Source organism: Buteo buteo, chromosome 1, assembly GCF_964188355.1.
Source record: "Buteo buteo chromosome 1, bButBut1.hap1.1, whole genome shotgun sequence".
NCBI classification, from domain to species: Eukaryota; Metazoa; Chordata; class Aves; order Accipitriformes; family Accipitridae; genus Buteo; species Buteo buteo.
The window spans coordinates 30,693,190-30,718,049 of NC_134171.1; the positions used below are offsets into that span (position 1 = coordinate 30,693,190).

The 24,860-nt window shown below is 44.5% G+C and overlaps 1 protein-coding gene across 1 annotated transcript in view; it reads right to left on the reverse strand.

Annotated features, from left to right (window-relative positions):
- CHIC2 (cysteine rich hydrophobic domain 2) overlaps positions 1 to 8,983 on the reverse strand; it is a 32,594-nt gene extending 23,611 nt beyond the window's left edge. The window contains exons 1-3 of the mRNA XM_075025964.1: positions 8,649 to 8,983; positions 1,250 to 1,304; positions 941 to 1,096 (exon numbers count right to left, since the gene is read on the reverse strand). Of these exons, the coding sequence (XP_074882065.1) occupies positions 941 to 1,096; positions 1,250 to 1,304; positions 8,649 to 8,767 (330 nt within the window). The 5' untranslated portion in view covers positions 8,768 to 8,983. The remainder of the gene's footprint in view (positions 1 to 940; positions 1,097 to 1,249; positions 1,305 to 8,648) is intronic.
- Positions 8,984 to 24,860: the final 15,877 nt, after the last annotated feature.

A 24,860-nucleotide genomic window follows, 5' to 3' on the forward strand; every position in this document is an offset into this window, starting at 1 on the left:
GACTAAGCATTAAGATTGTAACACAGGAAGTTAGATGATACAACATGCATACAGGTTTTGTCATGATCAGTGTTCATCCTATAAATATTTTTTTTAGAATGCCTTGATTTACTGACCCTGTAAAATGAGGACTTCGATAAAGAAAATCATGATGAAGTTTAGCGTACTGAATTGTACACAATTTGTAGCATTAAGAGGTATTACACAAGAGAATATACACAAGCTTTACCATGAAATGGAAATATGAACAGTACTAATAGTGAGGAGAGCATGGGAATGCACAGAGACTTATTGTAAATTAGTGAAACCAGACTAGCCAACGACAATTTTTACACACCTGAAAACAGAAGAGACAGGAGGTAGGCTAATTAACTGCACTGAGAGAAAGGAAGTGAAAAACAGGCACGTGCAATGAGTTTCTGTTGTGAACAATACTCTAAGTGTCAAGTGTGCCCAGACAAAACTACTTTCTCGTTCTTAATGTTAAAAAAAAAAAAATCTTACTCATCTACAGCTTGGAAGGAAAATCCAGAAATACAAATCAATTATTATCTTTTTTAAATTGCCTTTTTAAACAAAAATGTATGGCTATTTGGGCTACAGTGTAATCAGAAGCTCCTCAAAACAAACCGCCACTCAGTCACTGCCAAATTTTGATAATCCCAAACAATGTATCACAGAGAAGAAGCAGCTATTAAAAAAGTATGTTGAAATTTACTTCAATAATAATAAGTGCTGTACAGTACACTGTTCTAGCAGAGACATTCGTGTCTGTTGTAACTTCAACTAGTATGACAGACAACTGATACTAAAATGTATGAAATCAAACTGATTTAAGTGTGTTCTAGCACACAGTTTTTAAATGTGGGAAAGAAAAAAAAATGAGGACAAACCCAGTACCATTCTAACTATCAGAAGTTGTATGAATAGTTCAACTTACTCTTTTACTGAGGCAGATAACTGGCCACATACTACAACCTAAAGTGCAGCAGCAGCAAAGGCATCCACATAGTAGCCATCGTACATTAACTGGAAGGTTCTTCTTAAGACAACTGTTAACTCTACTGATGCTGGCTTTAAATTCTTCGGGTGCAACCTACAAGGGGGGGAAAAAAAAAAACCAAGACAGCAAACTAAAACCACAGCAGTGCTATTTATTACTCTTACAGTGGTCTACACCTGGAACTCTTGGTTTTGTAATAAAATCTTAACTCCAATTCCAAATGCCTATTCACAGATACTCACTCACCTTTCCAGTTAAAGATGAAGGAAATTCTGCTTCAAATTTGTTGCTTAGTCCAAACCTGCAAAAACAAAAAGAAGTTCATACCAAAATTATAAATAACCCCAATCCATGCCACGAGTTACAAGCACCTCAGAATACTTCAGGTTTTGTAACACAACAGCATTAATTTCAGGAAAAAATAGTTGTTATTAAAAGTAATTCCTAAAATTATCTTAACAGACAAAAGTACACCATTGCACACAGTTCAAAATCCATCTTGCCTGTAGTCTCCTCTTAAAGTTCTGTTGATACTGTTGATTCCTCCCCAAAGTCAGCAAAATCTTTATAAGCAATAGTGGCAAGCGTGAAAAGTGAAGGGAAGTACTTAAGGGGAGAGGGGAATTAAGTTAAGGCCACAGTTTGAATTACCCTCCCCTCCTCCACCAGTACAGATGTATCTTGAAGGAAAGTTCATCCAGTGCTATTCTTCTCAGGCTGTGTTAAATAACTGTTCTAAGCATAAATACCAACTTGTTTATTCAGAAAAAAATACACTATTAAGTTTCAGAACACAAAACACTTCCTGACAAAACACAATTTAAATTGTAACTAATCTGAAAGAAACATACCAATTACAAATGTAAAGCTATGAAGCAGTCTGAGATGAGCTGGAGTTACTGACTATTCCGGGTTTCAGAAGGTCTAAAGATTAGAATAGTTTCACCTTGTCTACAAAAAAAAATTGGTTTTTATCCTACAGTTGGCTGGTTGGGTTCATGAATGGATGAACCTCAAAGAAAATCTGAATATTTTCTGGCATCTGGTATGGGCAATAACTTCTAATAAGGACTATACAGTCTAACAAAGTAATTAATTAAACTGTATGTCTGGCTACTAATTTGGTGAACAGCAGTCAGTGTAAAATTTAAGTTGTAATTGATAACCTTCTGAATATAAACCAAAGCAGTCTTACTGTCAGATACTACAAACAACACAAATCAGAGATTAAACTGCTCAGGACTTGAATATCGGCAGCAAGACCTATCACACATTGCTCAGTTGTATGCAGAAAAGCTTACCTGAGCCTTGATAGTTGAAGATTTTAAAGACATAATTTGCTTTGAGAATATGTTTATTGAGCATTTAGGCATTTCTCAGGGGTTTGGGGTTTTTGGTTTGTTTTTTTTTTCCTTACTGAACTGAATGATCTTTATGCCAATGGAGAACTTTGTCCAAGTAATCAAATGGGCAGTTAAGTGTTGTACAAACAGTGAGCTACCGTGGAAGGGCCTCACAAAACCCAGTGGACAAAAGGCGACAGATGAGCTTCTGCATAGATAAATAAAAGGTGGTGAATCTTGGGAAAGCTAAACTATGCTTATGTGACACTCAGCTAAAGTTCGGCAGCTACAGCTCACAAGAGATATTTTATCCCCACTCATGATTCTCTTAAACATCAGCTCAATTCAAACAGCAGTTGCCAGAAATAGCAATAAAATACTGGGCACCACTATGAAGGTGATAAAGAACATCACAAAGGGCATCATTTTGACTCTCCATAAAACCCTCGTATACCCACATATTCAGTACTGGGTGCGGTTCTGGCACCCACATTTCATGGCAGAGTTAAGAGAAAGCAGAGAGAAGAAAGACTAATATAATTAAGGGAGTAAAGCAGCTGCCTTAGGAGACTAACAAGGCTGACATTAGCTCGGAAAAGAGAAGGCTGAGGTGGGGTATATGATCAAAGTGCAAAGATTCAGGAAGGCAGTGGACAAGGTGAATGATTAACTGTTAATCACCAAATCACACAACAGAGGGCACTCACTGAAACTAGTCAGAGATTGCTTTAAAACAGGTAAAAGAAAGTGCTTCTTTTAAGCTGCAAGCAGCAAAATTCTGGGTTTGTTTCCACTTCAGATTAGTGAAAAACTGTGCCAACAGACTTGAAGAGAGGTTACACAAGTTCCCTGACAAACAGACACTAAAGGAAAGATGATGTTGAAGTATATAGCACATCACACAACTGCAAATGCCAGAGAGTACAAGGAGAATGGACACCAGGAACAGCTAGGCTTGCACATAACCCGTGAGTGGCAACGCCTGTTGCCACAGTTTGTAACAGCACGCTGGGCTAGATAGTTTATGAATTTGATGCTGTAGGCAATTTTTACATATGGTCTTAAGTAAAAAAAAAAAAAAAAAGTCATCTGCCTGTCATTGACTGCAGCAGTAGAATCATAGAAACATAGAATGCTTTGGGCTGGAAGGGACTATCAAAGATCATCTAGTCCAACACCCCTGCCACCAGACCAGGTTGCTCAAAGCCCCATCCAACCGGACCTTGAACACTGCCAATAATGGGGCATCCACAACTTCTCTGGGCTACCTGTTCCAGTGTCTCACCACCCTCATTGTAAAAAATGTCTTCCTTATATCCAACCTAAATCTATGCTCTTTCTGTTTAAAACCATTGCCCCTTGTCCTGTCACTACAGGCCCTGGTAAAAAGTCTTTCTCCATCTTTCATATAAGCCTCCTTTCTATATTGAAAGGCCGCAAAAAGGTCTCCCCAGAGACCTTACTTACACATAAGCTACCTAGCATATCTGAGTATTTGTAACTAGAATAGTAGCTCTGCAACTCATACAAAACCCTCAAAACTGGTGAAGTAAGCAATGAAAATTGTTAACCAAAGAAACATATGGCAAGTTGACCACTTCAACACAGAACAAATAAAACCCATGCTTACTAGAAACATACCTCTACCATTGAAAATCCTCTTGAATACTCCATGACAGGAGGACCATCCACCCTTTCCCCCAAATCCTGAGTGAAATCAAGTGCTGAGGCAAAAGTTATGTAGCTGTCAGAAAGAAGAGTCATGCCCTATCAGTTAAGTTACTTAAAATTGCTAGTAGTTTGAAGTAGAAACCAAAGCCTGAAAAAATCCCTTGGATCCATACGCATTTCATAAGTAGCCAAGCCTGGAGAAGGACTCCAAGCTCAAGATACACAGCTGCCACCAGAAGTCTCAAAACTAAAAGTTAACACCACTTTACTGTATAATTAATTCATCAAATCTAAAGAGATGTCTCTTCAAAGAATGATCTTCATGTACTTGATGCTTCAACATCCAGAAAAGATTTACTATAATGGAATTAAATATAAAGTTGAGCGTGCAATAAAGGGAGTGGCCAACTACAAGGATAATTCAGTCCAAAGCAGCTCTTATTGCAAGAGCTAAAACAAAGCTGAGCCCTTGACCAAAAGATGAGACAGAATTCAGCTGTCCCTCTACCCAGAATACTAAGGAAGCCCTTTACTCTGAGGCATGAGCAGGTTAAGTCAAAGGCACAAGGAAGTCTCCCTGCTCTCTCTTAAGTCAGAAAAAGATGTAATTGCAGGGAAAGCCCTGCTCAGTCTCACACTGAAGACTGGCTGAGAAATCAGCAGGACAGAAACAAGGCTTTTTTTGTGAGTGCGTGTTCCAAAAGTATTCAAATGTTGACAGCTTCATCGAACACAAGCAAATATTCACCAAGATGGCAAAAGCCATGCCTGACAAAGACATCCCTGCTGGAAAAGCTCCAGAGGTATCTGAATTTACAAACACTCTGAGACAGCGTGAGATACAGAAACTTCTGACCAATAGTTACACTTTGGTCAAGTTACAAGCAAATGAGACTGAGACTCCGTACTCTAGGCTTGTGGTCATGTTTAATACATGGTGGAGTAGCAAAACTGTAACATCAAAGCTAACCCAACCAGCTACCAACATCTTTCTGAGCTTTCCATATTACAGTTTTGTCACAATATACAGGTAGTAAAAAAAGGGTGACTCTGTACATTAAAAGCTTTGGTAAGTAATTATGTGATCTCAGTATTATCGCTTTTGACTGCAATCTGCAATTTGGAAATTAAAATATTAGAAAATCCACAGAACACTACTACACGTTCACTGTAAAGATGTAAAAGCAGCAAAGACTGTCTTAAAATCAAACACTGGGAATCAATATTTTGGAGATGCATTTTCCTGAGACAGCTGTCCTCATTATAGCACTAGATTTCTTTTGTACAATACTCCATCTTCAGTGACATGTACTCTTCTCTGCTTGCTCTGTGCCTTTCCCATTCTACATCATGTCTTCAACAGATCCCTGCTCACCTCATGCATGAGTACTTTCTTTAACCTTCCTGGAACCTGAAAAAGTGTTTCTTGAACATGACTCTGCTTGAAAGGTTCAGCTGAGTTCCTGTCCTTGTGTACAGTGGAGAAAGAAATGGCAAGAGGTGGAAACTTCAAAGTACAGAATTTTACAGTATAGGACACAGCCAATCTGCAACATTTTCTCAGCTTGCAGCTCAGATCTTCCTAACACACAAAACTGACAGGTGCTATCCTCTTTCTCTTTGCCCTCTCTTATGGGGACACTAAACCACTTTTTCCCTGCTCTCAACCATACTTTTTAGTTCCACATGTTCACAACCCTTACAAAATAAATATATATTCCACAAATCTTAACACTCTCCATCCATAATTCTCACAGCTCTGTTTTCACTCAAAGTGAGGTTTCACAAAGTAAGGTTCAAAAAATATATAAGCAGACTTAAGTTTAATATTAAAGAAACTGACTAGGGTGAAAATATATTTTGTGAGGTTTCTTCCCCTCCAAACAGTTATCTTGCATCAACACTCAATGCGCTAAGATGACAAACAGCACAGAAAGGCATTCACTAGCACATCACAATGGCTCTCCATCATTCCAGCACTGCAAAAGACTAATAAATCCAATATTACCAGCTAATAAAGTCTCGTATATATAAGGCATTTATGTCTCACTGGTCAAAGAACAGGAAGGCAGAGGAAAACAGTCACATCACTGAAAAACACAATCAGACCTATTACAAATATTCTCTTTGCAGTTTCAAACTCATCATGTACCTCTCTTTCCACCCTAATATGATTTTAGAAGCAGCCATGAAATACCTTGGACTTTCAATTCAGTTGTAAGTAAAGTTCTTTATTTTCCCAACTATCCAGTTTCTTGCCATTAGAAAAGATCACCTCAAGTTATCAGAAACCAGGTCAAATATTACTCCTGACTACTGAGCTATTTAAACTCTGCTGGTGTGAAAACAGTTTAACTGAATATTTAAAAAACAATTATAAAAAAAGGGAATTTTAGAATTGTGTGCAGCATGGTCCAAACAGGGAGTTTAAGAGGAAAACTCTTAGTGGTAACCAAAAGCCCCACACCCTGGAAAGGCAAGGCCTTCATGTTTTATTTGGATAATATTTACCTGCTTTCCTTTAATTACTTTCAACTATTCAGCTTAGAAAGGACTCTCACACACTTCCATTGTCTGTTGGATGAAATCAAGTAATAGTAAATGTCTTTCTGACATTAATCTGTAGTCATGGAAATGACATATTTTAAGCTCAACATTATGACTCCTGTGTAAGATTGGAGAGGATATGACAATAGACTATGAAAAGAGAGCTTCTGTTTAAATACACACACGGAAGAAGCAGTCAGCAACTCTTTAAACTGCAGAGCCAGGGACAGATCAATCCAGTATCGCTTAACAGCTGCCAATTTTTGTCAGACCTTCAAAATGCATATATGCTTTTATACTAGGCAAGACTAATTCACTACATACATAGGACTTGACCCATTCCTTAAATCCACCAAGTGAACATTCTGACAGTGATCTAACTTTTAATAAGCTTCTTGATCAATGACAAAAAAAGTTATTGGCCTTACAAAGGTAAAAGTGGCTGATGCTATTTAGTGAACTGTTCACACTTGGCATGATAAAGTAGATGAAGATCAATTGCCTAATTTTGGAGGTACATGTTCCTATTTCATTGCTCATCCAAAACCTAAAGAACAAATATTTTAAGGAAGACCTTGAAGTAATAACGAGCTACTGACCATTAATGAACAATTAATGAGGCAACCATCCTTCGTCAGCCACAATGCCCTTACTAGTCACAGACACGTTACGGAAGCTTCCTCACAATTCCACTAACGGGCTTTGATCTTGTCTCACACAACTTCCCTTCCAGTATCAGAGAAGAAACCAGTGTTTGTCTCCATTTCAGTTCTTGACACTCTTGCATTTGCTAATATGAAAGCTATCTAATTGGGGGTTTGCTCTGTTCACCAGAAACAGGCTAAGGCGAGCAGCTTATTTTCAGAGAGGTCACTGGATGATAAGAACTTTTGTTCACAATAAACAGTCATATGCTGAACACTTCAGTTACATGCTTCTGTTCCTTTACCAGGCCTCCTCAGCCTCCTGCCCAGCCACGTCCTACCACCCCTCCAAACCTCTCTCAGTCTATCATGTCTTATTTCCTGTTTCTAACCAGACAGCAAACTGCACTGCTCAGCTGTTAGTATTACTTAATGTCAACCAAATACTGAAGCAGTAACAAAGTGCCACAAAACTACTCTAAATTTAACCCCCGATTTCTGGACAGGTCAGTATCTGAAAATCAGTAGAGTTCATGGAACTCAGAGCACTAGACCACAATACCTTCAACTTTTGTGCTTCTATTGCAAGCCTAGTCCTGCTGAGCAGTGAATACTAAAAAAAAAAAAAAAAGTTTGCACTGCTGCATTTTGTCTCCAGGTTGATATTTCAGCCTCTGAAACTGTACATCATAACTGACAACAGCTACACTTCAGCAGAGTGAGCCTGACAAAACTGACTGAAAGACACCCTCATCTGTTACATTACTGAGAAGTACTACACTAACTCACAGTCACTTGCTGCTAGATTGTCAGGGACAGCAAACAAAACTCAGAAAACAAAACTCACAGTCACTCCCATGGTAAACACAGCGAAACAACACATATCAATCACAACTTAAGATGATTTTACATGTACCTACCTGACTCATAGACGCCTTTTCTTTCTTGAAGTCCTCAGAGCTATACTAGCGGCCACATGTTAAATGGGAGCGGGCAGCAGGTACATAAACAACCCTAAGCAATAGTCCAGCCGGTCATGTGCTGGCACATACCTGTTATACGCAGGAACACGGGCACCAGGCACCTTACTTCCTGACAGCTCATCACTATGGGCAAATACTTCACATTCCTCTGTCAGTCACAGCCCAAGCCAGCCTTGTTTCCTCTGCGCCTCGTTAGAGGTTTACGGCCGCTTGCGAGTCCCAGGCGGCTCCCAGCTGCCCGGCGGGGCCGAGGAGACCCCCTCGCCCTCCCACGGGGGAAGAGGGGGAAAGCAGTCCCGGCCCGGGGCTCCCCCCGACCACCTCCCCGACTCGCCCCAAGTTGCAGCCGCCGGCCACCCCCGCCGCCGCCCCCAGGCCCGGCACGCAGCCGCCCCCGTCCCGCCGCCCGGGCCTCCACCGCCCGCCCCGGCCGCGCAGGCCCCGGCGCGGCCCTTACACGGTGACATGGCCGGAGCCGCGCACCACCACCGGGTCGGGGGAATACTTGAGGAGCTGCTCCTCCAGCGCCCGCTCCTCGTCCTCCTCCTCCTCGTAGATCTCGTCGAAGTCCGCCATGGCCGGGCCCGGGCAGCCGCTCAGAGAGAGGAGCCGGGGCGACGCGACGGGGCCGGCCGCGGAAGCCGGCAGGAAGGGGCCGGCGGGGACGCCCCGGTGCCGGGGCGGGCGGCCGCGGAGCCCCGGCGAGGCGACGGCGGCGGCGGCAGCGGCGGCTGAGGAGGCGGCGGCGGCGGCTCCGGGCGAGGAAGCGCCCGTCACCCTCCGCGGGGGGAGGGGGCGAGGGGCGGGGCAGGAACAACAACAACAACATCCGGCCGCGGGGCCCGCCCCGCCCACCCGCCGCGCGGGGCGGGGCGGGCCGCGGCGCGCGCGCCCGCTCGCCCGCCCGCCCGCCTCAGCGTGAGGCGGGAGGGGCGCGCGCGGGCGGCGGTTGGGCGGCGGGGGCGAGCGTCGCCGTCCTCGGGCCCCGCCGTGCCCCTTAGCGGAGCTTTGCGCGGGGTCTTGTTGGCGTGTTTGAGCCGCGCGTTTTCCTCCCCCTCGTTTCCGCTCTTTTTGGGGCATCCGTGACAACAAACAAGGGGCTTGGGGGCCTGCTGTTAGCTGAGGGGCTGGTGGCTGGGCCCTCTGGCTTGTTTCAGGGAGATGTGAGGGAAGCGGTCCCTAACCAAGGCCGGCCTGTTCAGATGAAGGCTGGTGCCAAACGTTCGCGTGTTCCTTGGTGCTGTCGGTGTCCGGGTCCGCCATCCCACCAGTAGCCTTTCAGCCCTCCATGGAAAACGCCGCACCGAGACCGTTGTTTGCACAGAGTGCAGAGCAGGCAAACAATGACATTGCAGAGGAACGGCCCCTTTTAGGACTATATATATATGAAAGATAACCAGAAAACCCTAAAAATGAACGGGACTCTTGCTCCCTCTCTGCAGTTTTGGTATTTGTGATAACCAAAGCCTAAAGCAAAGGCTGGAAAATGCCAGTGCGAGCATAATGGCCTTGGCAACAGGTAGGCCATCGGCTGTTGTGACAACAGGGGAAGGCAGCACTGACATGGGATTTAGCAGCAGCAGTGCGGCATTTTAAAAAGGGAGAGCAGATCTTTTTTATTTGACAGAGTAGACTAGTGAATCATGTACTTGCAGCAGTATTGACTGTATAGATAAAGTCAGTTATGGGGTTCAGCCCCAAACAGTCAAGAAACTGGGGCTGAATCTGCTTTTCATGAGTGTGAAGAGAATTCTACAGTCCCCTTTTCTTTCCTAGCACTTTACTCCGTATATCTTAATTACAGTAACCTATTTCTCAGATCGTTTTTCCTCTGAAAACTGCAGGGGATTTTTCCTGTCTTGTTACAGTATATATACTGATCAGCTTATTTTCTGAAAAACGATGTTACCGCTTAATCTCCATTGCTCAAGATCCTCATGGTGTATTTCTCAGTAATAAAGTGTATGCAAAGATGTGATGGTGCTTACTGCTCTAGGTAAAACCAGGGTAGAAGCAGTGTGGTTGTGAGATAGTCCATGACACTGTCTTTGCTGTAAAGGAAAAAAACATCTTTTACCATCACACTGGAAAAGTGTGACAGTATTTCTATCATGAGCTACTTATAACAGGTTTCATTTCCCAAATAACAGAATTCTACAGAATAACACAGAATTCCCCTGAGTAATAGTTTGCTTTCATACTAGTATGCTTACGCATATTTTTTTTCACCTAGTTACTGTTCTTGCATATGTCTCACACATAGAAATCGGATTTAGCAGGACTGATGACTCATTGCTTCTGTCTAACAGTCCTGAAATTGAGAGAATGGACCAAATTTAATACTGGCAAAAGCAAGAGGAAACCCACTGGTTTCAGTGAAGCTGTGCCTCCTTGTGCTAGCTCACTCTACAGATTAGTTTGGTAGCCTGTTTGTTTTCAGATGACTGTTTCTCAGTAGCAGCCAGGTATTCAGAGTTAATGCTGTGCAGCACTATGCTGGAAATCTTGGAAATGACGTTGAAGGGGTGGGCTTACCTACATCACACTTGAGCCCTTGTAGCAGTGCTGCAGGGGCCAGCTATCCTGTTTGAGGTCTGAGATCCCTGTGCTGCATGGCGTGACAAGCCTGGTTTGCTCACTTGATGGGTTTGACATAAGGAGAAGGGAGGTGTCAGGACGCTGATTAGTTCATTGCATTAGGTGTACATTACTTGCCTAACAAATACCTGTTCCATGGTCTGTGTTTCCAGCTGTTCAGGATGTGGTAGCCTTTAACAGATGAAGAGCTGTGGCAGATGTTAAGCAGAAGAGATAAGTTTCTAGGTTGAGATCCCCGTGATGTTCAGCATATGTTCTGTAGCACCTGGTGTGCTCAAAGCGCTGCAACTGACTGCGGTGGTGAGTGCAAGGTACTTCAGCCTATCAAATTTCTGGGACAGGCACTAAAACCGAAGCACACACAGCCAGCAGCCACCTATGAAAAATTTAGTTTAAGTAACATTTTCATCATCTTACATGGGCACTGTTAGAATCTTGGTTTTCATGCAGAAATCAGCTGCCTTAATCTTGAGATTGCTGTCTCTCTCTGTCTCATTGGTGCCAACACCTTCAGTAGCAGTCTCAGCAGCACTGGACCACCCTTAGAGGCAGTAAGGAAACTATCGTTTTGTGCAGCTGGCATCCTACCACACACTAAAGGTCTCACCATCAGCCTCTCCTCTGTTTCAAGTATCATGCAAGTAGTCGCTCCTTCCCCTCTGCTGTCACCTCACTGTCATGCGCCGGATGCCCCACTAGCCAGCCACACACTCCCGAGTCTGTGCCTTCACATCACAGCGCTTGCCTGTGACTGTTTTGGTGTGTACTCTGACCCAAAATGGTGGGACACCTCTCCTGTTCACAGTGCATTGTCCTTTCTCTGGGAACAGTGAGAATAATGCCAGGCTTGTACTGATTGTATTTTTAAGCCACTTACTCTCTTTATATCTAAACAAAAGAAGGCAGGCCTAAAGTCCAGCTTGAAGAGCACCGTGCTGTTGTTCCAGGTAGGAGTGCCCTCCCCAGAGAATTTGCTTGCTGCACCTAGCAGTTCAGTGGGGGAGAACTGATGCCACACACAACTCTGTGTGACCGAGGTACTCGCTGTCCTCAGAGTTGCTCTGTAAGGACCACGTACTGTAATCTAAAGGGGACTTTAAATCGTCACATTTCTTTTTCTGTAGCTCTTTATTCCGGTTCCCTCTCTTTTGCCACCTACTTTATTTTCCTCTCCTTTATTGTTTGTCCCGCTCATTTTTCTGTGCATTTCTTTCCCAGTTCCCCCTTTATCATTGCTTCTTCCCTCTGCTTCCCTCTAACATCTTCTCTGTTGTCACTCACTTCATTCCTCCCACAGTCTTTGGCTTGTTTCTCCCTGTCTTTTCCTTTGTTAATTAGTACGTTTTTGGACTTCTGAAAGAAACTGTTTTCATGCAACAGGGCATCAAAGAACAAGCAGCAGGTGCAGGAGTAACCTTGTTCTTTGAACTCCTACTACCACTCGACAGCAAAGCAAAGCTGGCAGGAACAGCTTCTCTTTTTCTTTCCCTGATTAATTAAAAGAGGAGAGGTAGTAAGAAGGAAAACAAGAGTGGGTGGTGATAGCAAGGGAAGAGGGCAAGCAGGGGAGGATAGGGGTGTACAGAAGCAAGGGAGAGGAAGACAGAACTAATAGACTATAACATACATTCATTGTCACCACAGAGGGAGTTTAGCAAAGCTACGAGGACTGTAGCAAACCTCCAAGGATACTCACTCACATCAGGCTGTGCTTTGCTTTTTCTGCCTCAAGACCTCCTCTCACATCAGTCCCTTCCCTTGACACAGAGCCTCTCATCTGTGGGTTGATTCCTCTGTCCTACTTAAATGTCCCACTGCTCTCGACAAGCCTGGCTAAAGTGCTACTGATAATGTAAACTTTCCTGCTGATGGCATCAGTCACCACCACCCCTTGAGTTTCAACAGAAGAGAACAAAACAAAACAAAGCAAAACAAAACCTAAAAACGAGATTTTAGTTACAGTATCGCAGAAATGTGGAAAGGCAAAGTCAGTAACAGGTAGGTAGCTACAAATAACACAGCAGAACTTACTGTTAGAGCCACAGGATTGCATTTGTTTCTCTGACCAAATTAGTTGCCCTGTTTCTTGCTGATTAACTGATTATTTTGCAAAATCTCTGTACAGCCACAGGTAAACCAATCAAGGTTTTTCTGTGCGAAAAGCAAAGGGAAGTCTTGATACCAAACCATTACAATAAGTCAGAGTTATGTTGCTGACTTTATAATGCAGAATTGAGTGAGCTCTTAGAGTGAAAAGATATGTTGAATAGCTCCAATTCACTTTATTTTTTATTAGCCTTTTTTCCTCCTGTCAAGCAATTTATTTTGTTTTCATTTTGGTCCAGCTTCCTATATTGCATTTATATGAGGTTAATGAGGAGAGTTCAAAAGATACCTCTATATAGAAAATAGTATTTCTGAAAGAGTCTAAAAGTCATAAATAAAGTACGGAAGGCATAGATCTCATTTAAAGAGAAAAGCAGATACTTCCTTTTCAGACTTACCGTAACATATAACAAAATGAAGAATGGAGTCCTTGTAGTTTCAAGTCTGTTAAAACTGTGGACAGGTGCAGTTGGATACTCCTGCTCTTTCAAGGACCACATGACAGCACATTACTGAAGGCAGAATCTCCTAATCCAAAAAGAATTTGTGATATGCTCAACTTAAAGATCTGCTTGTGTTCCACATAACCTACAGGCAAGGTAAGCTCTTGGCTGTTGTTAGGCATGACATTGGGGTTTTTTTCTTGTAGGACTCACTGCCATAGGAAATATGTATGGTCACTTGTTTCTTGCCTTCCCATCAATATGAGAATCTAATACAGCAGAATCCTTCCTGCTTTTTTTTTTCTATAATGACATCAATTAAACAGAAACACACGAAAAGTCTCTGTTTTTCATTTTAAGTGAGACAGATGTAGCACAGAAATCGATGGGGGTTTTCAATACTGCAAGTACAAAAGCATAAAGTCTGCTAAACCCAAACATAAACAAAGTCATATAAACATACAAATGGAACAGCAAGTTCTAGGTTTTCAAGACATTCTTAAAATGGCAAACGTACAGTATCAAACCTTTCTTCAGAAGATCAACTTTAAGAACGGTATCTGTTGGAAGGGCTGAAAACCAGTGTCAGGGAATACTGTGGGCTGAATCCTCTGCGGTATCTGTTACAGATACAGATGCTGTTAGTTGGGTAAAGCTGTGGTCAACTTCTATCCTAAAAAAAAAAATACAAAACAAACAAACAAACAAAAGCCAATGACAAATGTGGGGCTCTTCTAGCTGCTATTGGAGTGAACAATCATACCTCCCTGAACATTAGCAGAGATTTTAATTTAAGGTCTTTATTTTTCCTTGTTTCTTTGTTTTTCCATCCTTTGGTGCCTCATCTCATACTTTATTTCAAGGACAGTTATTTTCCTCATAGTAAATATGACTGAATGACTAAGTTGTTTACTCACCATCTTAAAGAAACAGCAAGTGACTACTAAACTACTGCAACTGAACTGCAAATCTCAAAGTCACTATAAAAAGAAGTAGCTTTTATATGAAGAAAGTGTTAAAATCAGATTTACTAATTTGTTAAGATAAAATGCCTTCATGTAACATATTTTAGAGAATTAGACAATGCCTCTCTCCATTTTTGCTTGAGAATATAAAGTGCCAAAGTTTTTATCCTGCTTAAAGGCAAATACCCTCTGCTATGCCACCCACATGTACCCAATCTGTTGGAAAACTAGAACTATGTATTCCTTTAGGATTGAGAACATAATTCTTTGCCTGTCAGATTATTCTGACAAATTACATTATAATTACTTCCTCATTAATTACTGTGACAAATGTTGATCTAAAGAGAACAGGGAAGGATGTCTTTCATTTAAAATCATCAAAACATGAACAATTGAGATTTCCTCTGAACACTTTAACATTCATTAATATTTGGGCATGCCAACAAGTTAATTCCTCTTGCATAAAAGCAAAGAGAGATTTCTACCACCTGTCTCTTTCAGATATGACAATTGTATTTCCTTTTGAATATCTTTAAAATAACATCTTTTCTGCTTCCAAGTAGATATTTTTCTCTCTGATAGTATGAGGCATGAGCCACAAAGCATGAAAAAAATAGATGTTCTTGTTCTGAGAAGTTGTTTAAAGTGTGACAAAAACACTTACAGTGAAATATATTACACTCCTATAGCATGAGGCCCTCAGGGAACGTAAAGAAGAAATAACAGTTCCAACTTCTGCAGTAAAACATGAGAGACGGAAATAAGCTGCAACCTGAAAAGAAACGTACTTTCCTTTTAAAGCAAGAGAGATATTGGAAAGGAATTGCTTCTCTTCAGGATCCAGTTCCTTCTTTGAGTTCATTTTTGGCTGCTAGCAGTCTCACCCCAAGTGTCAGACCTCATGTAGCAGAGTGAAAATCTGTGCTTTATCCCATCACCATATGAATGCTACAGTTTCTTGATGCATGTGTGAAGAAGCAGCAGAGGAAAGAATTGCACACATGATTCAAAGGCACTTTGTGATCAGATTTGCAATTCTCATTGCAGTTTGGTTAAGACATTGGAATAGGGTTGTTTTCTCTCCTTGAAGAGACTAGAGTAACAATCCTAACCTGTAGCAGAGCATGAAATCGGTGAAGTTTGGGTAACTGATCTGTTTGTATGCAATGGACAACTTTTCCCAGAATTTCCTTGCAAGCAGGAGAATAACCTGTATAAACTCTTACTCACAAAGCAATGGGGAAGCTGCATTAGGCTTTCTTTGCCCAAGGAGTTATTAAAGTGCAATCAGATTCAGCAGACTGCAATTCTGCAAGATGTCTTATGAAGCACCATTATTTACTGTAAGATGCTGAAAGATAGGAGACTTTGGGTAAAATTGAGCTCCACAACTATCTTGCTCTGGGATCTTGGACAAAATTGATTGTTTGAATCTGTACACCTTTCCCATAGTGGGTGAATTACAGGCAGGACCCTCATTTATTGGGAAGCTCCCAGGGTTTTTCCCACTGGGTGATACCTTAACATACAAGTGTTGTTTCTATGTGTGCATCTAGGAAGTGTGATCATGGCTTTTATTTTTATTTCTTTGGCACCCTTGAAAGACCTTTTGTAGCTCTGGAGAATGAGCTGACCTCTTTTGTTCCCCTAGCCTGAAAAAGGTCATATTTTGTTTAACTAACCTTTGAAAACACCAGGCCAAATTCTACTCCCACTGCACCATGCAGAATAGCTGCACAGTAACTCTGTCTCACAGCTCTATAACTTAGTAAAAATCTAAAGTATTTTACCCAAACCTTTCCATCTTTTGACTTGTAACTAGTCTGTCTCAGAATGTCTGAGAGTGCAGACAGTCATACCTCTTATAGCTGTAGTGTTAACTGTATTCTAGATGTATAGGCATTTTAATAGGAGTATTAGTTCTTTGGCTCAGCTGCAGTGTAACCGAAAGAACCCGGACTGCTGAAGTGGAGATACTTGAGTCTGAGCTGATCTTCAAGCACTGGACTCTTTTTTGGCTGATGCTTTTTCATCTGGTCAATGTATAATAGTAATTATATTTTGTTTGCACTTTAAAATTGTGACTTACACCTTTCTGGTTACATCTTGTGGCGGTTTGGGTTCCAATACTTCTTCCTTCTTCTGAAGCTTCATACTGTATTTTTTTTTCCATTTTAATGTCTTTCCTTTTCACTAGAATAGTGCTCTGAACCTTATAAACTAATTTGCAGGACTTCTGTCATTCTTTTTCCATTAGATTGTGGCATAGCCTCAACACCATAGCAGACTAAATAAGCTTTGAACTAACATACTTACACAAGATCGTAAAATATATGAAATTACTTTGTTTCTATGATTTTTCAAAGAGAAAGCTTTGAATACAAGCTTGGACAATGTATTCATTATAAATAAGAAGAGGCAGGCTATGGAAAACTTTTTGATATTGTTTTAATAAAAATCTCATTTTGGTTCCATTTTGACATGCTCATATTGTGTGCTTCTTTAATACGTTACTTTCTTCCTAGCAAAGCAAGAGGTAGGGTACCTAGGGTACCTCTAGCCTGTACTTCACTGAGACTCTGCTTCCTGAAACTTTTAGAGTTGTTCCTTTATTTTAAATTGAGGATACAAATACATATAAAAGGATGAAACTGAAAAAGGGCTGCTTCCAGCCACAGGCATTAGAAATTTGTTTTTGCATAACAGCTGCTTGGACAAAGCTAAGACTATATTGTGAAAAGGAAGCTGAAGAAATGAGATGGTAGGTTTATTTCTTGTAGAGGTTTCCAGATCATATCAAAATCAGACCAATGTTCATTCTGACATCTGAAAAAACCCACCATTTTAGCACATGTGGCTTTTGTCTTCCATTATCTTATGAGCAAATGTAGAAAGGAAAAAAACCCAAAACCAGTTCCTATTGGTGCAGAGGCAATATCCAGAACACTAATCAGGCAATGAACACAGATAGTACAGGATAGAGGACAGGGAAGTTGCAGTGGAGTGCTCCTTCCAGCCATGCTCTAGCTGCTCTGTGGACCTTAGTTTCTAGGAATACCAGTCCAGCATCTTTCTTAGAAAATACATTCTCTCAATAATCAACAACTTAATTTTAAGTCAGTACTATGTCAAAATGGATATTAATCAGCCTTTGTGTATGTCTTCACTCCAGAAAAAAATCCCGTAGCTTCAGGCACCTTTATGTAAGTCAGAAATGTGTCAAGTTTTCTCTTAAAACTACTTCCATTTCATATTCCCATTGGTAAATCCCACAATGAGTTTCAGAACTTCATTTCTCTCAGAAGGGTTTTTTATTACTACTTCCAGGCTAAATTTCTACATGGCAAGAGTATATCCACCTGTTTGTGTAGTGATACTCTTCTTTAGATGGAACAGCTCTTCTGTCTTGTGGATATTTACCTCACTGGTATAAACAACAGTCACGTCTCCTCTCTTTGAGTCTTCTCATGAGTGACCATGTTCCTCTAACACTCTAATACTAAAGCTGTTCTCTGGACCTGCTCTGATTTAGTCTTTTCTGAGATGGACATGGAAAACTGTCTGCTATCCCAGACAAGGTTTCTCCATACACAGTGGTTTTAGAATTTCCATCTCCTTAGTGGAATGGCCTTGCCTGTTATGCTCTGTGATACCTGTTGCCTGACCATGCTACAGTGATGCTTCGCAAACATGGATTAATGTGCCCAGGTGCCTCAGTCACAATGTCATGTTCAGCCATGGAGGTCCTCGCTTATATTGGCTTTGTCATTGCACTTCTATTACTCCTCTTCTCAGAGAATCCACTTCTTCCAGTATGGCACTCCAGTCTCCACAGATACTGACTTCACTTCTTTCCTTATAGCAGCCTTCCAGTACCTAAAGGAGGCCTACAAGAAATCCAGAGAGGGACTTTTTACAAGGGCATGTAGTGATAGGACAAGGGGTAATGGCTTTAAACTGGAAGAGGGTAGATTTAGATTAGATGTATGTAAGGTAGAAGTTCTTCACTGTGAGGGTGGTGAGGCACTGGAACAGGTTGCCCAGAGAATTTGTGCATGCCCCATCCCTGGAAGTGTTCAAGGCCAGGTTGGCTGGGGCTTTGAGCAACCTGGTCTAGTGGAAGGTGTCCCTGCCCATGGCAGGGGGGATTGGAACTAGATGATCTTTAAGGTCACTTCCAACCCAAACCATTCTCTGGTTCTATGATTCTGATTCCTACAAATAGTGAAGTCCTATTGGCTGTGCCAAGAAAACAAATTAAACTAAGTAATTCAACTGCTTCTGAGACTTATCCTTGAGGAACTCCATCATTAACTGTATTCCCTTCTGCTTCCTGAATCTGCAGGAGTAGTATCATCTCTCCATTAGGTAGTTCCTTCATCGCTCTAGAGTCCTTGAACTATCCCACATTCATACATTCATTACAGGAAAAAGGAAAGAAATTATAACCATTTTATTTGTTTAGGCTAGATGAAGTGAACTCGAAATTCATACCATTTTCAGACTGTGAAACAGGTAGCTCTTGTAATATGATGACATGTTTGACGACCGCTTCATTTTTCTCACAAGCAGCATTTAATGTCCATACTCGTTAATCTGGCTAAAAAAAAAAACAACATTTCCTCTGGTAGCAAATTCAAAAGACTGCTTTTTGGTCACTGTCAGGCAGAATGCTTCAACCTAAGCATGACCTCCAAGGATCAAAATGCATGAGAAATAGGATGTTTAGTATTACACAGAATCTCATGTTCTTTGCTGGATTGGGATTGCCTATGTGACTGCAAAGTGTGACTCTCGTATTGATTTGTGATACATCAATGTAAAAACAAAACTGGTCATGGCTGGCACGTTCCAGAGTCCACAGCAGCATTTTGAATCCTTGTTCTGACTCACATGAGCTTGGCGTTTCAGATCCATCTCCCACCATAAACCTCCACTGAGGCTGTTGCAGGGGTTTAGCTTTATCCCCTTTAAAGATACACCACCACAGCTTTCCCTCATACATGTCATCTGTAGCAGCTAACAATTTTAGCTGCTAAAGCTCTAAACAAAGGTCGTTAATGAAACCAGGGCCCAGACTGCCTGGAGTGTCTGGCCCACTGTTGGCCCATATCTGAAGAGTGCTAGGGACATGGCAAAGCCAGGCTCAGAGAAATACCAGACAAGACTGCAGGTAACAATAATCTCACTGGGCAGTTCCTCCTTTGGCTCCTCCACACGATCTCTTGTAGGAGGTCAGTGGAGAAACACCACTGTAGCCTGCACTATGGTGAGAAGGCGTAAACAAGAAGCTTCCTCTGCATCCAGACACTGAAGGGAACCCATCAGAGAGGGTTGAAGAAGGAGAGAATTAAGGCTTACACCCACATATTTAAGTGCAGACCTGATTCACTTAGGAAGAACCTTGCAAAGCAAATGAAAGTTCCCACTCCAAGTAAAAACCGATAGCAGAATAAGGCCTGCCGGTTGGTCATTGCATTAAAGACAGTTATCACGGTAGACCTGCAGGTGAAAGTAGAAGAAACAGTCAGGCCCTGAAGGGAGAGGGCGGGCTGAAGGCTGCTGCTGGGGCTTTTTTGAAGCACTCACTCAAATGCGAGCGATCAGAGCCGCCCTAAAGGACTCGCGTAGAAATTCGCTTCTAAAAAACCTTCGTGAGAAGCACCAACGACGTGAAGCGGGAGCAGCGTCCCGTGTCCAAGGGGGTGAAGGAGGGGGCCGGTTTCTCCCCAGCAAGAAGCGGCCGCTCACGCCCCGGCAGGACCCGGGGTTGCCGCGCCGCAGCTCCGCGCCCCGCCGCCCGCCAGCACCCCCGCTCCGCCGCTGGCAGACACGGCGGGGTGCGGGAGGGCCCCTGCGCAAGAGGGGCTCGGCGGTCCTGGGGAAGGGGAGCCGGGGGGCTGTCCTTCCTCTGGGCGGGGGGGACTCCCCAGGTCTCTCAGCCAACCCCCCCATTTCCTCGGAAACCGCCCGACTTCTTGGGGGGGGGGGGGGGGAGTGCTGCCCTGCCAAGTCGAGGTGGGGTAATTCATGACCGGGGGTGGGGGCAAAGGAAATCTCCCATGGAAGGGAAAGGCACCGGGGAGCTGCATCTGCGGGGAAGGGGGAGAAGCAGGCTCTCCCCTCCTCAGCCCGCCGACCCGCGGGTGAGCCCGCTAGCCGCTGCCGGGGCCGGGGGGGCAACGCGGGTGCCCGGAGATGGGCAGAGCTGGAGGGGTGGCGGGGTCTCGGCCTCGGCTCTGCCCCGTCCCCCCCGGGCAGCGAGGAGCTGGGCAGGCGGCACCGTGCGCTCCCATCCCCGGCGTGGCCGTCGCCGGTCCTCGCCTTTGATGAGATTCTCTGAAATCCGAAAAAAGCGAGTTTTAATGTTACATCCTTATCTTCGGAGGAGCGCGGTTTTCTTGCCGCGGCGACGTCGCTTGTTAAACAATCAGCGGCTGAGCCCCTGAAAAGAGAGGCATTGCACCCTTCTTGCTGAATGCACTTCTTAGTGCATATAACGCCAGGGCCTTTTGATGTCTCACAATGCGTGTTACGCCCAAAGATTGTCTCTTTGGACAGATCTACAACGCTTGGCTTCATGTTTGGAAGTTAAATGGACAGCGAGGTTGTTGAAACTCCCACGCTTTAAGCTAGCGCAGACACTCGGTACATTCGCCCGTTACTTTCCATGAGTGAAAGAGGCAGGGGTGGAGGGAAGGGGCTGCTGGTTTAATCCGTGCTCTGAGGCAAAGGGAGGGGGGGAAGCTACCCAGCCCAAACTTTTCCTCTCTTTTCTTTTCTCCACTTTATTCTTTGGCAGCCTTAAAATAAGAGCTATGTGCAAAGCGTGCGCCCTGCGTAGGTAGCTTGTGTCTCGAAGTCGCTGGCAATGTTGCTGCTCCATGAAATCAAAATTTATGATTATTCAAATGTTGGGGACTGTGAAAAGAGAGGAAGAAAGAGAGAAAATTAATATTGCAGCTGTTCTTCTGATTAATGAGAGATAATTGCTCATGAAAAGTCACCCCTGTGGCATTTTGTTGTCTCCTGGATCTTTGTTCTTTTCCACTATTATTGAGGACTTTCTTGAAGACTAAGCGGTTCTTTTCAATTTTTGGTATTCAGAAAGTGTTGCTTGGTTACAGATAATGGAGAAATCTCGGGCTATATTGGGTAAGATGTGCCACAGACAGCAATATCACAATGCCACTTTCAGAAAAGGATGGATACAAGTTAACGATGCGCTTTCAATAAAACATTAATAGACTTGTTCACGCTTTTATAATGACCTCCTTAATGGGAGCTGGGGGCAAGTCCTGTCTTTTGCTTGCGTTCGCTTCACAAAACCCGGCTTCGAGATCGCCGATCGCTTTGGAAACTAATAGGAAATCAATGTTAGATTAGCGAATAAATGCGATTATAACGCAGGAGCCCGCGGCCCCTCGCTTACCCACGCACGGCTTTATTTTGAGCGGGGCTTTCCCGCCCGGGAACTGACCCAGCCCGGGGCGCATCCTGCCCAGCGCCACCGCATGTCACCCCGGCGTGATGTTCGCGACCGCGGCTGCTCTGCAGAGGTTGTTTGGGGTGGGTTTGGGGGGTTGTTGGATTTGGGGGTTTTTTTGCTGGTCGAAACGTGTCCCCGGGCTGCGGCGCTTTCCACGGAGGCAGCTCCTCCCGTGAACCCGGCGGAGATGCGCGCCAGAAAGCCGGCGCTTTCTCCGGGCGGGCAGGGCTTTTTCTTCTGCCGGGAGCTGCGGGGGTTGGGGGAGGGAAGGGAAGGGAAAGAGTTGCTTTTGTCATTTAAGCCGTGAATCTCTTCTACATAAAGGTGTTAGAGACATCTGGAAGAAAAGAGGGACCAGCACCCAGTCCTGCGCTCGGCGGACCAGGGGAGCGGCTCTGATGTTCTTTTTGAACTGCTCCACTTTCAAAAGGGGGCAATTTCGTTACATTCTCATTTGTTACACTGTCTTGAACTAAAGGCAGACAAAGCTATACTCTGTCACCCCGAGCAGAATGAAGGGAATCAAAGGATTTTCCCTTAAAAGGACTAATTTTCTCCTTGAATTATGAAAGTAATGGCTAGGTAACAGCCTGTGCTCTGTACCCAACTGCTTAATACCTTCTAAATCCTTCCACGTGGCTCTCCCAGTCGTAGCAATTAGAGCTCATTATAGGCTCATAAGAGCTCTCATTTCGGGGATTACTTAATGGACAATGAAATTTTATCGGACAGAATTATTGAAAAATAAAACTGTAACGAGGCCGATGTGATGTGGGCGCACGCCTTGCATCATTCCGCCTGGTTTGGGATATCTTTGCTTTCAAATGACTTCTTTTCTTGCTCTGGCTTTCAGGGGTGGGTTTTTCTTTGTGGGTTCCCCCCCCCTCCTTCTCTTTTATCACTGCACTTGGTTTGTTATAACAATTACAAGTTGCAATTTTGATCCGACTCTTGCTCTGTCTGCCTTCCCTTACGACAGCCCCCTCCCCAGATCGACTCTATCACTGCAGACAGTTTTTTCCGCTGAGATCGATGGTGGGGTTTTTATTCTTCTTTTCCAGAATAGCCTCTTGTAGGGGGACAGGAAAAAAAAAAAAAGAAAAGAAAAGAAAAAAAGAAAACGCAGAGATTAATTCAAATCTCCGCCAGATGAACTGTGTTTTAAACGGGAAGAGGCGGGCAAAATCCCATGCCTGTGCACTGTGACGGTGATTAAAATCTCACCGGCCCCGCCGGAGCTCAGGAGCCAGAGCCCCCGGGCGGGGCACCCGTCGCATCCCGGGGGCCGCGGTCCCCAGCGCCCCGGCGGCCGGAGGCCTCGGCGGCGGCGCGGGCAGCGGTCGCGGGCCCCGCCGCTGCCCGGGGCTCCGGGGCCTGGCGGCTCCGGGGCCTCGGCTGAGCCCTCGGCAGCAGTTTGGGGAAAAGTAGGTGAGGTCGGAGCCGACCCGCCTAAACCCCGCGAGTCCCTAATTGTTGTCACAAGACGCGGGATTAGCGCATTGCTGGAATAGCTGTCTGTTTACACTCCGGAGCCCCGCCGGCCGGTAAACACTTTCTAATTGAATTCTAATCACATTCAAATAGCTCCATAACCAGCCTCAGCTGCAATTCATAAAACTTTAATTGCCATCCATAAATCCTCAGATCGCCGAGTGCGGGGTGTCCCTAAAAACATTGTTGCACCGTGCCTGTTCAGGGCCGTCGGGGAGGTGGCGGGGGGGGGGGGGGTGGGAAAGGCGAGCAGGGCTGGGGTCGAGCTGGCCCCTGCTCGGGGCGGGGGGCGCACGGCGGCACTGCCCGCGGCAGGTTGGGGACGGGGACGGGAACGGGAACGGGACAGCAAGGCGAGACCTGGCCCCTCTCTTGACAAGGCTACTGTTGTACCGCTGAGCCTCGCTGGTCCCAGGGCCGAGGAAAAATGCCGCCTCCATCAGAAGGCGGGCAGCGATTTGATTTTGCTGGGTTTTAGCAGCAGGAGAGTGGGTGGGTGTGCGGGAGGGCTGAGAGGACGTCGGCGTCCCGGTCCGGCCCTTGTGCAGGATAACCGCCTCTGAACACGTTACGGCTATTGATTCACTCCCTAGCTTCTGCTCAGCCTCTGGTAATCAGGCGTAGTCTGCGTTTTCTGCTTTAGAGCACAATTGTCGCTTTCCTTTCCCCAGTCAAGTGGGATGGGATCCGTAGTCGGTTTTAAACGCCGCTTCGCATCTGCCAAACAAGAACGCGATCGCCCTTCTATTAACGATAAGTCTCTTCTTAAACTCCCATAAAACAGGTCATTGGAAAATCGTGTAATATGCTGCGAATACCTTGGCTTTTTAATGCAATCTGAAATGCTCCGGAGCCACCGACCGTATTTAGCTGTTTATCCAATTTTACTTTGAATGATTGCTTCAGCAAACTTGGTGGAGATCAAAGAATCCCCCCCTGACATGTTCGCCTTTCATTAGCGCTGCGCGCTGCAGTCCTGAAGCGGTCGGGGAAGTTCACTTGGAAGTTTTCCGTTTTGATACCGTTTGGCTGAGAAGTGTCCAGATATTTGAAGGCTTTGTCCGTTGGAGTAATTGCCAATTTGGCAAGATTCACTAGGGGTGAAAAGGGCGAGGAAAAAAAAAAACCCACAAGAAACCCAACAACCCACCCGACATGCATATATATGCACAGACACACGCACACGCGCGATCCCTAACTTTATATGTGTCTGTATCCGTGACCCCGGCTCCTCTGGTGCGGAAAGGGCCTCCTGAAGGAGTCCTGCCTGCAGCGAGTGGACCGGACTGGACCGGAGCGGGGAAAGGTGTTGGTCCCACGCCTCCGTGGGAGTCACGGCCCCTTGGATGATGCTTTACCCGGGGGGGCTGGAGGGGGTCGGCGTTGACCCGCTCGTTTCAGCGCATCACCTGCTCCCCTCTCTCCGTCCCTCCCTGCGGGGGAAAGGAGCGTGCTCCTCGGGGAAAACCCCTGAGCAGAAACTCCCTCCGCGGGATTTTGATCGCCCCCCCGGGGGGCTGTGTTGACAGGGGGGTGTGCCTGCGAGCGCGACGCGCGACGGGGCCGCGGGGCAGCCG